This window comes from Dermacentor variabilis, chromosome 3, assembly GCF_050947875.1.
Source record: "Dermacentor variabilis isolate Ectoservices chromosome 3, ASM5094787v1, whole genome shotgun sequence".
NCBI classification, from domain to species: domain Eukaryota; kingdom Metazoa; phylum Arthropoda; class Arachnida; order Ixodida; family Ixodidae; genus Dermacentor; species Dermacentor variabilis.
Window position 1 is genome coordinate 51,381,979 of NC_134570.1, and position 17,922 is coordinate 51,399,900.

The following is a 17,922-nucleotide window of genomic DNA, read 5'->3' on the forward strand; positions in this document are numbered from 1 at the left end:
AAATGCGAGACCGTTGCACGTGGAAGCTGTGCTGATTCATTATCTGTTATAAGAAATTAAAAGCGCGATCAAACGCCGATGGAAAACACAGCGAAGTATAACACATGTGCGGAAGCTCTGCCCCTGTAGCTTTCCCTCCATTACCAGAGAAAGTTCCCCACGAGTACAGTAGTAATACTTTTTCTTTGTCCCCATCTTCTGAGTTGTGTACTCGAGGGTGCCTCCAAGATACCATTAAGAGCATGATGTACAAACTCTCGTGTCATCCTGTCCTTGTGTTGCTATCTTTAAGCCTGTGCACTTCTTTTGTGTAAATTTGCATGGGGCTCCTATACTGAGGCTTTAAACCATGTGAACCACTTTTTATCAAAGTCGAGAAATACATTTGCAGTTAAAATGGACTATTTCGCAAATACTCTGCTGCAAAAAGTGCTTTAATGCATTCAGTAGAAGCGGAGCTTTGGCAACGAAACATCCTGTTTGCGGCGCTCCCGCTTCTTCAATGACTTGCACTGTGATGGCTATGGCTGAGAGGGGCATGCTCACAACACTCGGCCTACTAGATGTCACCGTGACGCGCGGTTCAAATTTGATTTCGGATATTCTTGTAAACACCTCTACTTCCAATTTTGGCTTCAACAACGTGCCAGACATGGTTGTCCTCAGTGGGCCACAGGGTGCTCATCCAGCGGACTCGTTGCAGCACTCCGAGGCAGCCGCGGTATCTACGCTACGTAGCAGACTTGCACTATGCTACGTGCAAGTGTTGCGTGTATGCACAGCGTTTGTGTCCACGACAGGGCTTGAATGCACGCTCGCTCTCGTATGCGCCACTCTGGCCATGCTACGTGCCGCGGACTGGCTTTTCAAAACGGAGCTTCCTTTGGGTCTTCCTTCGACTTTTCCACTGCTGCTGCTGTCGCTTTCGCTGTCTTGCACGCCTCGCCAGAAGGTAAGGTGGTTCAGAGCATGCATATACACGGAAGGAGCATGGCAGAGAGGAAAAGCGACGTGAGAAACTCGTTTGTACCTTTTCGCTGCTGTGTCACAATGCCCTCTGGAGCTCTCTGGGCTTCGCCACAATACCTTCCTGATGGCTGTAATTATCCATGACTCTCTACATAAACAATGCGGAAACTGCAATGCTTACTTTTGTACTACTTTCAACTTAATTAACTTACAACCGTCCAGAGGGGAGGTAGAGAGAATGATAAAGAGAAGGTGAAGAGGGGAGGCTGGTAGAAGTAGTACTACTGGAAGCGACACATTTTCTTGTATTATCACTTTCTGGTATATATCTTACGGTCATCGCTAACATCACTTGCCCTTTACATTATTTTAATACTTATATATTTTATCTACCTTACAGCGAATATTTTGGGCTGCTATACAGCTACGTTATATCTGACAATTATCATTCACTGCGTCATCGACCTCCCCATACCGTTTCCTGGTGTTCTTTGGTCATTCCTGGCCCTTGTGTCTAAAAACCCCTTGCATCGTCAACTGTCGGAGTCATGAAATGAGTGAATAATGGCCTTACCACTCTTCGTTCGCAGCTTGCTTACACGGGGGGAGTGCGGGAAAGGGAAAAGGCGATGTGAGAAGGCGATGAAACGCTACTACTTGACACGACAGTGGTTGTGAAGAAACTGTATAAATTTGAGTTCAAGGTATGGTGCGGTACATTTCTGCTAATTGTAGAAAATAAACGCCGTGCAAGATTGTCAAGCACACACCTGACGCAGGGTGTGCAGACGCAAAGCCGCGCGGCTTTTTTTTTTTTTTTTTTTTACGTGCCAAAACCACTTTCTGATTATGAGGCACGCCGTAGTGAGGGACTCTGGAAATTTCGACCACCTGGAGTTCTTTAACGTGCACCTAAATCTAAGTACACGGGCGTGAAAGCACTGTAGCATCTAGGCTACACTATGGAAGCGGTTGCACTTCAAACCAACACTTTCGTGCTCGCTGCAGTAGCTTTGTGGCTATGGTGTTGCTCAAGGCCGCGGGTTTGATCCCGCCCATGGCAGCTGCATTTTGAAAGGGCCGAGATACAAAAACGGTCGTGTACTCAGGCGGTCAAAATTAATCTGGAGGCTGAGACTACGGTGCACCTCATAATCTGATTGTGGTTTTGGCATGAACAGACCCCTAATTCAATTAAAATTTAACGCTTCTGCGCCATGATGCCATGTGCCTTGTGAGGTAATGACAATGCTAACCTTCTCGAAGGTTTGGAACAATAGCACGCAACGCCTCAAGCAAACACGTCTTACTGCGTGTTCTGCGTGCCGTGCAGACAAACAGCAGCGGTGCATGCAACGTAACATTTAACATCAACTCACCGCTCTTGTATTGCACTAAATGCTGAAGAAATTAAACATTTGCTGTCAACATTACCACTAATTATCGTCAGTCAAAAGCAAACAGTACAGAAAGCTTTGCTTGCATTGATTCCTGCAGTGCATGGCATCTGCATGATTTTTTTTTCCTACACCAGCTTGTCTGACTAATAGTAGCCACATCCAACTTGCGCATTTCGAAGCATTATCAATAGCTCAGTATGAAGCGAAGTCTGCCAAGTTGTCTAACCAGGAGCTGCCAGCAGTGATTATTATTACTATTTAATATTTAAAAAAATTATTATCATTATTATCTGAGAGAAAGCCGCATGTCTCTGCAGCCTTTCCATGTAGCCTTTTATTTGAATTTCCAGCCTGTACTGATAGTTGTATGTAAACAACATAATGTTGCATGGTTTTATTGGCTATGGTCACAAAGTGCGTGGAAATTTCAGTGCTTTCTCAGATCCCACAGTCTGTAAACTTTTGACACTGACTGCACATGCTAGTAATAAATTACATAAGTGACAAAGATAAAGTTGTACAAACAATTCCTTAATCTGTTTCTTTGTGAAGTACTCAACTTTGTTTCGTTCATCGCTGCTTTTGTTGTCTTTCTCATGGAAAGGGTTGGCAGTCGGAGGCTGCGCTCACGAGTTCGACAACATGAAAGACTCCGAGGTCATCGACTTTCGACGCAACATCCTGAGCGTGTGCAAAGATGCAGTTGACACAAGGAACACGGGGAGCGAAGAGTGTCGAGCCTCGTACGTCTACCCACCTGAGATTGAAAGCTCGGAAGAGCTACCGGCCAACTTAGAACGGAAACTGGACAAAGGTATGGCAGTTCTCTTTGTAATACCCCCGTCACACGAGCACCCACGAACTGCTTTGAACTCCGTCGTTATCTTGAAGAAGATGCACTCTGTGTCACACGGTGTCCTTTCTGCTAAGGAAGTTTAGTGGAGCATTTGGCGAAGGGAGTTTGGCAATGACCATTGTGGCTGGACGGAGTACTCTCGCTTCCAGATAGCTAGAGCTACAAAGAAATCCACACAAACAAAATCGACATAACTAGCACACTCTTAAATTTTGGCAACCTTCTTTTTCCTTGCATAATGCACTGCATAATAGAAGTTTCTAATCTGTTTTAAGGACATCAGTGCCTGTACTCTGTACACCAATGCTTCGCCATTCCGCATGGGGAAATATCGTTGTGCCATTTCGTTTGCTTATTCATGTGCTCCGGGTGCTATGCCAGTTATTGCGGCCGGGGCGAGTGCGACCTCCTTTTTGACGTCTTCGGCTTCATCACTCATCTGGAAGCAGTACTTTAACACAAGGCTAACTCACTGCGAATTCGCACACATGCACAATTTCACAGCACGCAACCACAACTCGTAGTTATCACTCATGTGCCGTTCGAACAATGTGCACTCTCAAGCCAGGACAAGAGCGCAGTGTGGCCGGCATCACTTTCAACATCACTGTGCTTAGAGAATACGAGTCTTGTAGTAACATCTACCTCACTTTCTTGCTATGATTTTATTAGATTACATTCTGCGTAAAACAAAAACGATGTGTAAATTGTTTGAGGGTGACTACATATGTGAAATTTTGCATGCGAAGTTAAGCACAGCAGCGCTCTTTGTGTCCCATGCAGCTCTCATCGAAACCTCGTATTGAGCTGTGGAACAAGGCTGCAACTCCCTTGTTGTAAATCTCCATTAGGGAGTTTCATGCTCAACTGAGTTTGTGCGTACCAGTGTGACAGGGGCATAAGATATGAGAATTAAGCAGTTCATGGAATCATGGCTACTACTGTTGTTTTAAACCACGATGTGCTAGCCGGACTGATGAAACAGAACATCTCTAATTTCTCACTTAACCATTCATAATGTAGCTGTTGATCAAATCCAGGAAAAAGGTATTTTACTTCTAGGGTAAGCTTTAAGGCACAGAGTCATACATACTAATTGTGCGTGAATTTGGAGTAACCACAATATGCACCTATGCTGGAGGAAAGGAAACAAGGCAGGCCAAGTATCTTTGTTTTCCAGCTAGAAATCCCTGCCAAGCAAGCACTTAGGATGGCTGCTGCTGTTTGTTTTAACAATTTAAATGAACTTGACCTAAATGTTCTCTGCTGTTTCTGCTTACGAGAAAGAACTGGAAACAGCTTTTGTCAAGTTGTAGAACACTTTGCATTAACAAGTGATCAGCAGTAGGTAAACAAGTGAAAGCCTGAGCCTGGGGCTTCTGCTGTATTTTGGCATTAAAATTTTGGTTGAGAGTATTTTGTTCTTGTATTTCACAATCCTGTGACCTGTGACCTGTGATCCTGATGAAGCTACACGTTAGTGAAGGGAGAGAGCAGAACAAATTTGCTTTGTTGTGGTTTCTATCTCTTTTCTAGCTACAAGACAAAGCTAATGAGGAAAAATACTGGTGGGCAGTAACGACATCTTATGTTTGCTTGTGTGTGCATGATGCTTTGTTTATGAAATTCAGTTTCTCTTACATTGACCTCTGGCTAGATGCGCCTTTTTGCTACTTTGAACAACAAATTTAAATCCCTAAACATAATTTGTCATCGTTGCAAGAAACATGGTTGTTAATGTTTAGAGAAAAGCCAGGTAACGTCTCGGAACTTGGCAGCAGAGCAGCAGGATGATGTGCGGCCTGGCCAGCCTGAGTATGATGCCAAATTTTTGTAAATGAAAGAATGCTAAATAAAGATTGATTGATTGATTGATTGATTGATTGATTGATTGATTGATTGATTGATTGATTGATTGATTGATTGATTGATTGAAATGAATAGCAGACTTCTGCACCCAACAACTTTCCATGGCAGTGAAGGAAAAGGAATCACTTGTCCAAGTAGTCTGGATCAGTATCGCACATGTACAACGGGCATCAAGATTTTACGGGGCGCAAACTGTGATAGAAGCCTAAATACAATATTTGTACAGTGTAGTATTAGGATTCACATTTTTTATTCTCTTACTCGTGTGTGAATAATATTGCATTGTACAGCTCTGTTGGTTTAGAAGCACAGACTGTTTGGATGTTCAACTTTTTCTTGGAGCTTGCACCTTGTAAGGTTGTGACACCAACCCTGCTTGTCATGGTAGCTTGATGTCTATAACATTGTGCTGGAATGGAGCAAATCACAAGCTTGCTGGTTCAATTCCCAGCTATAATTACCGCATTGCAATGGGGCTTGGAATTCATGAACACCTGTGTACTTTTTATTTCATTTATTTGCAACACAGCCTCTTGTCTTAGTCTCATGTACTAACAGAATGCTCAGTACTAACAGTACTAACAGAATGCTCTTCAAAACAATTAATGAGGAATACTAAGGTAGATAATACAACAATGCTCCATTCTAGTTGCTCCGGTGAAATCAGTTACACACACAGAACCGACACAGTGTATACAAATTCATCAAAAATATCACTCCATTGAAAACCCTTCTGAAGCTTTTTCAACCGATTTGCTTCATGTTTTAAGCATGAAAACGCTGCACCACTGTCGGGCCAAGCCAATGTAGTCTTCGCTTTCCGAATCGTCGTTTTCGGTAGATGAAGCGATGAGAGGACTATCATCATCCTCTTCACTCAAAGAACAAAACCCTAGTGCATCACTTTCACTCTCACTTTCACTGTCAGAGTTGAGCAGCAGCTTTCCTTTGCATATGCAAGCTGTCAGTGGCAGACTGCCTAAAGGCGCCAAAGGCTTGTGATTCCAGAAACGCAGTCTTCGAGTGCTGACGAAATGGCTGCCATCATTATTGTAGAACACTAAAGCCGAATTAATGTTTCCTACGATGCGCTGAAGAAGTGCTGACATCTATGTAGTAAAACAAAAAAGACCAATATTATCACAGATTTCAAACACTGGTGCTGCAGCCTTCTATCTAGAAGGAGAAAAACTAGGTGGATGTGCCTAATTCGCCCAAGTCGCTTTGAAAACAGGAAAATTGCCATTGACAAGCTGTACTTGTCCAAGGCAAATTAACCATGATTGCGTCGACGAGTTGAGGTCGTTCAAAACACTTGAGGGGTGAAGTCTGACATACTTTTATGTTGCGATATGATGCAGTTATTGTATAAAAGGCATCGCGGACCTGAATCTATTTACGTAGCACTCAAAGAGCGCAGCGACAAAGTTCTGCGACCAGTAGTTAAACTTGTGTTCCTAACGAGAACATGCTAGGTCGCATACTCCAAGCATGGAGTTGCGCATATATAATACTTGAAATGACGTAAACTGACCTCCACAAGTTGCAGTTGCAATGATGTAAAGTGGATATTCCGTAGAAAGCATCGCATATCAATATTAACTGAACTAAAAAACGTGCAGCGTGAGATTTCTGTGACTGCATTCTTTGCGTAGAATTACACAGTGTTGCCGGTTGTGTATGAAGCAGAGGATACTGTTGCCGCGGCGTTCAAAGGTGACCCCCCCTCTTCTTTCTGTTTTTTTGCTCTCGTGCTGCCAGGGTTGGTGATGGTGTGCGTGTGGGGATTGTCGGAGAGCGGGGAGAAACAGAAGCACACGCTCGAGGTGCACAAGGACACGGTACCCGAGGCCGTGATCCGCGAGGCCATCCTCAAGAAGCTCAAGTGCTCGCGGCTATCGCGTGAGGAGCAGGTTGCCCTGGCACAGGAGCACCAGCACAACTATCTACTCAAGGTGTGTGGCGTCAACCAGTACCTGCTCAAGTCGTACCCGCTGTGCCGATACAAGGTGAGTGTTTCCGTCCCTCCCCTCTCCCCTCTTCTGTTTCTGCTTGCCTGTGGGTGTAGCCACATCTCTTGTACTGCCTATTAAGGTCAGTACTGCACTAAAGACAACCTGCATTGATTGCAATGCCTGTGGCTGCAGAGAAATTGTAGAACACCTTCCATGCTATTGCCCGATTTTTTTAAGATGAAAGGCTTGCCCTCCACAACGTTTGAAACCAGCTATATGGAAGACCTTTCTCGTTGAATGAGATCTTGCATCTTTGGTCTCGCATATCACTGCTATGCAATGATTCAAAAGCACTGTTGCGATTCCTGAAGGCAACCAGAAGGCAATGTGCAGTTGGGAACCACGTGCACTAACCGTTGGGCTGCTGTGCTACGTTCGTGCTTGGCAATTTGTGCATGACACAGACTGTGAGTGACGGTGCCTGTGGAGATATCTCGGAGGCCACAGCGGGCAGTGCTGTTACGGATAAAGACCGCGTTTGCCACATCATGCTAGAGAAGTTGTTGAGAAGATGCCCACGTTCACTGTGAGGACAAGCTGCCCTTACAGTGGGCCTCTTCGATTTTCGGAGTTCTGGCAGCCCGCTGGGAGCCAGACGGCAGCCAGCTAGTTCCGGTTCTGACAGGAAGTCACGTGGGCTGGGATCCCAAGACAACCCGAACCTGCTCGAAGTTTGCAAAATCGAACGCCCATGCGAACGCCGGTACAGCTGGCCAAATGTAAACATGCTACCAGCATGGCAGCGCCCATCGAGGCCGACGCGCGCTCGGCGTAGTCGGCCCACTTATGCGTAGCCAGCTTGAAAATATATAGTTGCATTCAGGAATACGATCACTTTCGCGCGACTCGGTGCAGGACGCGTACTCGGCCAACCTCGCCTTGCGCAGCGCAACAGATGGCCTCCGACGAGGTGGATGACAAGACGCGAAATCGTGATTGTATACTCGAAAGCGATAGCTTTGAGGATCCCTGCTCGCAGCGATCACGTCGCACATTGATGAGTTGGTGTTGTGTCATCACAAGACATGAAAAAGCAGGTTATCGGGTACGTCTCATACGCATAAAATTTCGCGCCGACCTGCTTGGGCTTCGATTTCAGAAAGTTTGTTGTGGCTGATGGTGCTTCTTATTTAAGGAGCTGGGGACGCGGCTGGCGCGTGAAAATGCATGTCGCCTGTGACCAGCGAAACGTTTCACACGAAAAACAACATTGGTCGCAATCATGAGAGCAATAAGCCAATGTACGTGTGTCTAAATGTACAGAGTGCAATCAGTGTATTCTTAGATCAACGGCCTGCAGTTCGAACACATATCGGTTTCGAGCTGCCACCTAAGCATACGACAGAGAGACGGAGCGAACACGGGCTAACTGCAAAGCCTTCGCTAACTGCAGAGAAAGGAGAGATATGCATACGCGAAATATGTGAAAAGGAACGCCACCAGAGAAAGACGAACCCAAAATGTACCGCAATGTGTGAATGAGCGTCTACAACTTGCGTGGAACACGATGCAGATAACATGCACGCATGAGAGCGCGGCGCGCTGTTCACCGCCGCGAAGAAGCGATCAGGGGACAAACACACACACACAAAAGCTTCAAACGGTTCACCATGGCTCGTATCACACCGCTTCGCGATGTGGAACGGAGCGTTAGCGCCTAAAAAGATAACGCTAGAAGTAAGGAAATCCGAGGATGACCGTAGACAGTTAGCTGAGCGAGGTAAATTTAAGTCCTCAAGCGCCCGCGTTGCAATCCGCGAAGTCCCCGTAAAGATGGCGGCGAGCGCCCATCGCCTCTTTTAGTCGTCTGCTAGCCAGAGAACTTCCAGAGAGCAGCCAGACCAAAATCGTCCTGGCAGGTTCTGGCAGCCCGCGGGTAGCCAGAACCGTCCAGCGCGAGCAAAACGAACGCGCGGCGGAAGTGCGTAGCGCGGTGGGCGGAGCAACCCGAGAAAAACAAAGACGCTCTGGCTGGCTCTGGCAGCCCGCGGGTAGCCAGAAGTGGAAAATCGAAGAAGCCCAGTAAATGAGCTCAAAACCAATGGATTGCTTGAGTCTGCTGATTTTCTTTTTTTGAAATTTTGAAGCCTTCTTTGGCTCTTTTGGCCATTTTCGTGGTCTGTGGTTGGAGGTTGGAAGTTAGCAGCCGGGAGTTTCCAGTTGGGGGTTGGAACAAAGGCAGCGACACAAGGGGTACTCGAGTTGCGGGGTGCATTCATTGCCGAACACCAACTGTCATAGCTCTTTCAGACGTACGTGCTGTCCACCTATACTACTGCTAGAGATGTGCTGGTTAACGGCTCTGTTCTCTGCGAAATTACACAACGAAGCGACAAATGCTGCCTAAATATTCCCACTGCAACAAATACAATATGTTGTCAAGTGCACCATTCCTTTAAGAAAGCAAATAACTCTTTTGAAGTGTTCAGCTATTCGCTTGCATCAACAATTATCGTCAGTGGTTTCTGCACGAGTTTTCTTTTTGAGATGCTTTCACAGAACCCTTTCAAGTCTAAAAAGACGGGTTGGCGAGTGTTTCCTTTCTTTTTTTGCCATTTATGTTGCAGTACATCCGAATGTGCATAGCCAAAGGAGAAATACCTCAGTTAATGCTGATGCTGAAGGACGCTGTATATAAAGCCATCCCACCTTCAAGCTATGTCACACCATCATATGTCCGACGCAACCCGTCTATATCAGCAACGCAACCTACCGTCTCCCTGTACAAAGTGGATGAGTCATTCCGAGTGAAGATCCTTGGAGCCTCCTACGTTAACGTCAAGGATGTTGACAAGGTATGTATGTGTTCCTTGTTGCACTTTGTGTGGGCTGTCATGTTGAAATGAAGTGTGAATGGCAAAGAGAGAAATTAGTGCACCTTTTGTGCTTAAAGGGACAGTAAGTATATGAACAAGTTTTGCTGTAGAAGTAAATTACCCTTCTGCAATACAAAAAAACAGCACTCTTATTATGCGAAAAAACTTGGGAAGCCTGAAAAGATGCAAACAAGAAAGACGAGCGGCAGTGCCGCCTTTACATTCCTGCAGCAGCTTGTCGTGACGTCATCTAGTTTGACGTCATCTAATTGGACCTAGTTAATTTTTTGCCCTGCAAGATGGAATACATTCTAGCAGGCATGGAAATACTGTGCCACTCGCACCATTTTGGTACTCTAGCAAATTTCTGCGCCATATTGCACCGAAAGCGGAAAAATGACCCAAATTCCGTGAAGCTGCACCAGAACAGCTTTGACAGCTTTGGCAGGCGTCCGCAAAAGGTCGCCAGTGCAGTGCGAAACATTTTGTCGTTCGTCTCAGAGCGCATGTAACAGCAGCTTTCGTGTCATAGCCATGAGTGGGTGCAAACAGCGGCACCTGACAAAGCCCCATGAATAAAACTAAAGGTGGTGACATTCTTTTATCTTGCTGCCAAAACCGGCGGGCAAGGGCAGGTGAGAAGGTCTGGGGCTTATCCATGCCTCACTGTTGATGTACCAGAGTCGCATGGTCGTGCTGGCGCTGTTTGCACAAAAAATGTGCGCAAGCGTCCATGCGCTGCTGGTTGTGCCTATTGTTTCCTACGCGATTTTGTTTTGATTCGCACAGGCGCCATGACAGATTTTCCTTGAATACGGTGCATAGCCCTACGGTGGCGATAGTCGCACTATTTGCGAATCCTGATATCGCGTCAATCACATTGCTGCGCAGGATGAATGCCACCATCAAAAAGTGTGAACCGAGAGGGCAAGTGCAAAGGGAAGATGCATGGGGTGAGGGGAGTCGAAAAAGGAGTGGCCAAGAGAGGAGGATAGCTAATTTAGGGGGCTAACACACTTAATGTGAACTCCAAATGTCTAGGTGCTTCTAGTGAATCTAGTGAGTGGCAAAGCGAAGTCGGTCACACGCACAATCTTGGTTTGAGATGGTTGGTGCTGTCACCTAACCTAGAGATGTCATTGAATAAACCACTTGGGTGTTCACTAACTCTAGCTTGCTCCCAATTTCTACTAGAAAAACACCTCCAATCACTTCACCAGCACTTAAAACAAAATTACTGGTATGAAGAATGCCAAATCGACATTTTCGCAAAATTAAGAAGTGGGAGGTTAGCCTTTATTTTTTCTTATTCTAGTAATCAACCTTCTACCACAACATGGACAAAGATAATTTTCAGAGAAAACCTTCTATGTATCTAAACTGACTTGGTGATTTTCTTTAGTCCTTCTAGTCACCTAAAATTTCATTGTGTGATCGCGGAGTAACCAACTACTAAATGCACTCTCATTCCAAAGGTAATTGTGAATGCGAATGATTAACAATGGTGTTGCATACAGGCATGAAGTTGAAAGGGATATATAGCGTTCATGTTTCATTATGGCATGGTAGCAAGTACCGCATGCTTACACCTTCCATCGGGTGATGGCTTTCCATTTTGGAGGAACGGGCCTTGTACCGTAACTCACCTTTGTCGTGCGCAGAAACTTGTTTCTATGGTAAAACAGAACATAATGAAAAAAAGAAAAGGGTTATAGTAGACTGGGAAAAATACATTTTCGAACAAAATTAGTAAACTTTGACAAGAACTAATTAGATTTGAGGTGGTCAGGATGTGTTAACCACCATGGTGGATGGATTCCTGTGCTCTCTAGGGAAGTCTACAATAAATGCTGTGGTGCTTTATAAAACAGATGTCGAGCTTGTAACTTTTGTGCGATTATGCTGCTATAGAGGACCATTATTTTCTTCAGCATCTCATGCGCTACCTTGAAATTTGGCACATGAGAGGCTGTATAGCTGTTGCCAAGCTAGGAAGAAATTCTTACCACAGATGCCAGGGCAGACCTAAGTAAGGCTACTATTGTCAAGAATCAGGTGCAGTAACGTTTGCAGAAGCTTACCAATGCCAAACGCTGCTGCAAAGGGTTAATGTTCCTCTAAAGATAAGCATTGATTCAATCTATAGTGTTATACTGCCCCTCTAAAAATGTTGAGCGATGGTTTGGTTGCAGAAAAAAATTTAGACCCAAGGGGCAGCAGCATGCTTCCGGAATTCGTATTGCTTGCAACAGACATTCCCTTAATTTGGAAAGCCTATGCTGTGTCATTTTCAGTTATAACAAGGTTTAAAAATAAAAGTTAAACTGTAGAGTATGGTTCAATCTAAAGGGAACACCTAAATGGTAATAAAGTCAATATATAACGGCGACATAATTTCAGCCTTATGGGGGCAAAAATGCGGCTGATTGTGACATGTTATGTAGAGCGTCTGTGCATACAAAAGCTCTGCGGGCTTTCCTACGATATCTGAGCCCCTTGCAATCACGGAATGTAACTGAGTGCTTGCTTCAAAATTGGACAAAATTGGACAAATTGGACACGCACTGCCCACTTTTGTGTTGCTAGTTGACAGCTGACACTCAGTGTACGTCCCACTATGTTCTTTGTCTCATTCATTTGTACGATTTCACGAGCAGAGTTCCCCAAAACCAAGATAAAGGCCAACTGCAATCAAATTTCGGTTTGGCTAAATTGGCTATATGTGAGTAGTGTATGCATACTACAGAAGCAATCTTGGCAAAGCTGCACAGCTCATAGTTGTCTTATTTTCTTATTAGCAGGTTTGAAATAGCATTGAAGCAGTTGATGTGTGCACCCGGCGGTTAGAGGACACGACATAAGTTCGAGCATGCTGCCTCAGATTTTTCAGCTTGCTACTTGGCAGCCACAAAGGGTGCCTAATTTTGGAGGTCCTGCCAAGGTGCCCTGCATTCCGAGTCATATGTCACTTCTGGCAAGCGATAATGGCAGCGTTTGTTTTCTTTTTTTCTTTTCAGTTTCGGTATCCGAAACATATTTCAAAATGTAAAATTTTGCATAAGGGCTGCTCTGTATCTATGCTATCTGAAACTAGGCTTCTTATGCGACGCAAAATTCTGTTGCGCTTGGCCTCTAAAAAAATCGGTGTATTCAAAAGCACTCAGCGGCTTTTCTGATCTTTCCTGTCGTTCTGTTCCTTGCAGATCTACGTTCGTGTCGGCATCTATCACGGCACAGAGTCCCTGTGCCCCTTTCGGGACACCGAGCATGTGTCCCACTCAAATCCAAAGTGGGACGAGCTGCTAGAATTTCAGATGTACATTCCGGACATTCCTCGCTCGGCGAGACTATGCGTCTCCATATGTGCTGTTTCTCAGCGCAAGAAACGAGAGGTGAGTTTCGATGCCACTATCATTGCCTGTGCAGTGGCCGACTTCTTGATGTAAAGCAGTGATTTGGGCTTGTTGGTAAGACATCGTGAGGCTTATAGCACGTGAAAAAGACAAGGACGAAAGTGAGACGTGACACACACAGGCTCAAAAGATTGTTGCAAGTTAGCGCCTGTGTGTGTCACGTCTCACTTTCGTCCTTGTCTTTTTCACGCGCTATAAGCCTCACAACTTCTTGAAATTTCGAGCTTTACCTTAGTCTCGTAGCTCAGTGCAAAATAGTAGTTCCTGAACTTTTTGAGCACTTTTTTACTAGTTTGCCTGTATCTGCATCCTCTTATGCTTTCTGGCAAGAATTGTTAACCCACCCTGCACGCCCTCCTGGCTTTGCCTGCAGGAGCGCTGTGCCATTGCGTGGGGCAACGTGAGCCTCTTCGACTACAAGAGTGTGCTGCTGAGCGGCCGGGTCAACCTGCACCTGTGGCCGGTGCCGAAGGGCATGGACGAGCTGCTCAACCCACTGGGCAGCACAGGCTCTAATCCCAACCGCGAGGCCCCCTGCCTCGTCATCGAGCTGGACCGCTTCTCGGGGCAGGTGGTCTTCCCCTCCATGGAGCAGATCGAGGAGTACGCCTCCTTTGTCTCACCCCTCGAGTCCACTGGAGAGGAGGTATGCGCAATTTTTCTTTTCTCTTCCTTTTGAAGCCTCCTTTGGTTTTTCTGCCCGTTTCCGTGATGGTTGGCAGTTAGTCAGTGTTGGTTAGAGACTCTCACCGTCGATACAAAGTTGCCAACGCACAGGGTGCATGATCTCCCACAACCAAGTTGCGGGGCACAGTCGTTCATTGTCGAACGCCAGCTATTATAGCTCCGAGATGCACATGCTGTTGCACCTATACTACCACTACAGATGGGCTGGTTTCACAGCTATGTTAGCTACAGAATTGCACAGTGAAATGACAAACGCTGCTTAATTTCCTCATTGCAACAAATATACACCTTCAAGTGCATCATTCCTTTACCCCTTAACTGTCGATGATGAGGTAACTTGTCTACGAGAGCTAACTCGTCGCATGCTTTCCGCAATTTTTGAATGTGTGTGCATGTGCAGTTTCTTGTAATTTTGACAAATGAATACAGTAGACTTTCATTAATTCGCCTTGGGTGATTTTGATTTTTCTGCTTGATACATAACGAAGGTCCCGGCCGGTGCCCATGCATTTCCATGAGCCCAAACTTTTGTTATTTCGATCCTAGAATTCCTAGAAATCATAGAATTGACCTTCACGGGATAATTTGAACTTGACCAGTCAGCACGCACATGCCTGACCCCAATGGTGACCCCAATAGTGAACCCTTTAGTGGTAGCATCTGTCTCGGCACAGCTTAGGCGACAGTGAATGCATTGAACACACATTATTTCTCATTGCAAATGCCTATTTCCAGCCTGCCCTAGGAAGATTTTCAAGCAATAACTGCAGCTAACAATGTCTGATTACGATATTTACCAGATTCTTTGGAGGAAAGTTCATCAGTAGTGCCATAATTTTATGGTTTCCGACTGGAACTAGTAGGGTGTGAATTGGTGCTTGCCTGATATATATGTGCCTTGCCATCTCATGAATTACATAGTGATGGGTAGGGACAGCCCTCGGTTCTTTTCATATGAGCTGAGGATGAGTGTTTCTGGCTTAGAAAGAGGCTTTTTAGAGTCTGGAAAGAAGGGACTGCTGCTAACTGGCACCTTACTAATGTCATTCGGTCGAGCTGACTAGTGCTTTCATTATCCTCCAGTTTCTTGTGCCTTGGCATCCAGACCGCTTCTGATGACTTTTTTTACCTGCACAAGGTTAATGGCTGAATAGGGTTCATGTTAAGGGATTGGAACTGGCTGTCGGAACAGCTTTGACTAACTTCTGTCTTCAATGCAGAGTCCAGAGAATTGGACCGACAACGACAAGGATCAGATCCACGAGATCATCAAACGGGACCCACTCTCCGAGATCTCGGAGCAGGAGAAGATGCTTCTTTGGAGAATGCGCTACTACTGCTATACTGTGCCGAATTCGCTGCCTAAGCTGCTGGATGCCAGCAAGTGGAACAGTCGGGATCACGTGGCTCAGGTACGTGGTATATATATATATATATATCTGTAGTGAAAGTGCAGCTGCCACTCAGTGAGCAATTTCGTGTGCAAATTGTGAATGGGTGCATTGGGAGCAGCTGGCAAAAAACTGGGTTTTCCACACTGAAACCAGAAAAAGCGCGATCATTACAGCCTGCCATAAGGGACACCGAACCTAGGGTCGGTCTCACTCAAACCAACATGTCCGCTCACTGCTTCACAGATATGTATTATAGGCTGTTATACCTGTAGACAACTCTCTGGGGCAGTGAAGGGAAAGCTACAGGGACAGAGCTTTCGCACATGTGTTGTTGTGCCAAGTAGTCTGGCAGAGTCTGACAGCGCTTTCAACCTTTTTGTAACAGATACTGAATCACCGTAGCTTTCCATGTGTGCAACAGCTTCGCATTTGCCCAAATGTGTAAGAAAAGTAAGCAGAAGGTTAAGTCAAGTTTACCACTCAGTTGGGTATCTTGCCTCATTTTGCTGTTGGGAATAATTCATGCTTTCACTTTCCGAGCAGTGGGAATTAGAATGTGGGACTCTTTTCAAGAGCGCTCTTACTTTCCCGTGCTTTGCTTCCGTAGCTTTCCTTTCATTGCTACCAAAAGTTGTTTGCAAGTATGGTGACTGCGTTTCCAAGACATTGTTGCTCATTGTAGACACATACACACAAACAAAAAAAAATTAATTGGGACTGCTTCCAGTGTGCTGCACAGAATTCTGAAATTATTGTCTATTAATGGGGTACATCGCCAAGAGGATCTGTCATCTGAATCTGAATTGGACCATGCAATCTGAATTGGACCATGCAACGAATAGCAGCATAGCAGATGACCAGGCAAGCCGATGTGAGTGCCAAAAGCCCATGATGTTTTGTTTCCATACGACCACCTTCTGCGTCATGGCGTCTTAACACTTGCATCTCCTGGCAAGCGAAAGCGAAACTGGTCGTAGAAAAGCGGTTATATAGTAAACTATTTAGGGCACTTTGAGGCTATCAAGTATTTTTTTCTGGGGTTTCAAGGTCCAAGATTCTCATTTAATGCAAAAAAAGAAGTTAAAAAATGTCATGCCATTACTACTCCTTTAATCTCAGCTCTAAACCAAAAACAGACATGGAATTTCTGTAAAGCCTTCATCAGAATGCCTAATGCATAAAAACCAATTTATGCATAGTTTATACAAAAATCATAGTATCAGATTAAACTATGCATAAATTGGTTTTTATGCATTAGGCATTCTGATGAAGGCTTTACAGAAATTCCATGTCTGTTTTTGGTTTAGAGCTGAGCAGTCATAAACTTTGTGCTTAATTTTTTTTCTTTTCATGTACTCACTTGCAGCATTCCTAATAAAAAGAAATTCAGTGCATCAATAATATTTCTGCTTGCAGCTGTTTGTAGGATCTTTCTTTTTCCCTGAAATGCAACAAATTGCGCTCAGATTAATTCAGTGATTGTCTAATGCAAGCACGCCTTCATTATATATGCACTTATTAGGGAAAGCGGAGTCAGTCGCATTCTAAGGCTTGCTCTTGTACCTTTGCAGTAGTATTATGAAGCTCTGGTGCAAGTGCTGACGGGCGAAAAATCTGCGGCACAGATATGAATGGGAGGGAGCACGTTTGGCAGGCACATAAAGTGATAAATGCCAGCCTAGGTACATCACCTTAAACTGAGTGGTGACTGTACTTTGCACATGCTGATAGGGCCAAGAAACTTGGATTATGGAATGGGCAGTGAGACAGTTCAACAGTGTATGTAACTCCAGGAATTGGAAATATGGTGGTGCGGATCATTGCAAGGGAAATGGCACTGTATGTGTACAATCACATAATTTTTTTTTTTCGCTTCTGAGCTTTAGTTTCCTTTTTCTTCGCCTCTAGTTGTACCGACTCCTGAAAAAGTGGAAACGGGTGTCCCCCGAAACTGCGCTCGAACTGCTGGACTGCAAGTACGCGGACATGTTTGTCCGCAAGTACGCTGTCGAGTGGCTGGATGGCCTTTCGGATGAGCTGCTGTCCCAGTACCTTCTTCAACTTGTACAGGTTCGAGTGCTTGAGTGCCCTTTTAGCTCAACTCATGTTTTTCATTTCAGTAGGAGTGTGCATATGGCAGTGTGAGATGTGAAGCTGTTAGCATGAACTGTAAGATGGAATTGCATTGTTTAAAGCTTGACTCGCATGTGCGAATGACAAGCTGTGTGTTGTTGCCATTTATGCCGCTTTGTTGTGAAGGGACATTTAGTGCTCATATCACTTCCTCTGAGATGATTAATGTTAAAAATGAATGGGCACCAAGGCCATGCACCTCAAGGTTATCGTCATGTACACTTTGTGAAAGTCTGTCACGCATTGTAATTTGTGATATGGTTCAAGATAACTTTCCAATAGCGATCTCTCTTAGTTACTCTGATGAAGACTTAACTGATTTCGTTTTGTGATGACTTCATGCAAAAACGGATTTTAAAAACCCGACTTA

The 17,922-nt window shown here is 45.0% G+C and overlaps 1 protein-coding gene across 1 annotated transcript in view; it reads left to right on the forward strand.

Moving 5' to 3' along the window:
* Window positions 1–17,922, forward strand: part of LOC142575589 (phosphatidylinositol 4,5-bisphosphate 3-kinase catalytic subunit alpha isoform-like) — a 36,793-nt gene that overhangs the window by 4,285 nt on the left and 14,586 nt on the right. Inside the window, exons 4-10 of the mRNA XM_075685072.1 lie at window positions 2,974–3,183; window positions 6,856–7,103; window positions 9,677–9,904; window positions 13,129–13,317; window positions 13,712–13,984; window positions 15,246–15,437; window positions 17,328–17,489. Of these exons, the coding sequence (XP_075541187.1) occupies window positions 2,974–3,183; window positions 6,856–7,103; window positions 9,677–9,904; window positions 13,129–13,317; window positions 13,712–13,984; window positions 15,246–15,437; window positions 17,328–17,489 (1,502 nt within the window). The remainder of the gene's footprint in view (window positions 1–2,973; window positions 3,184–6,855; window positions 7,104–9,676; window positions 9,905–13,128; window positions 13,318–13,711; window positions 13,985–15,245; window positions 15,438–17,327; window positions 17,490–17,922) is intronic.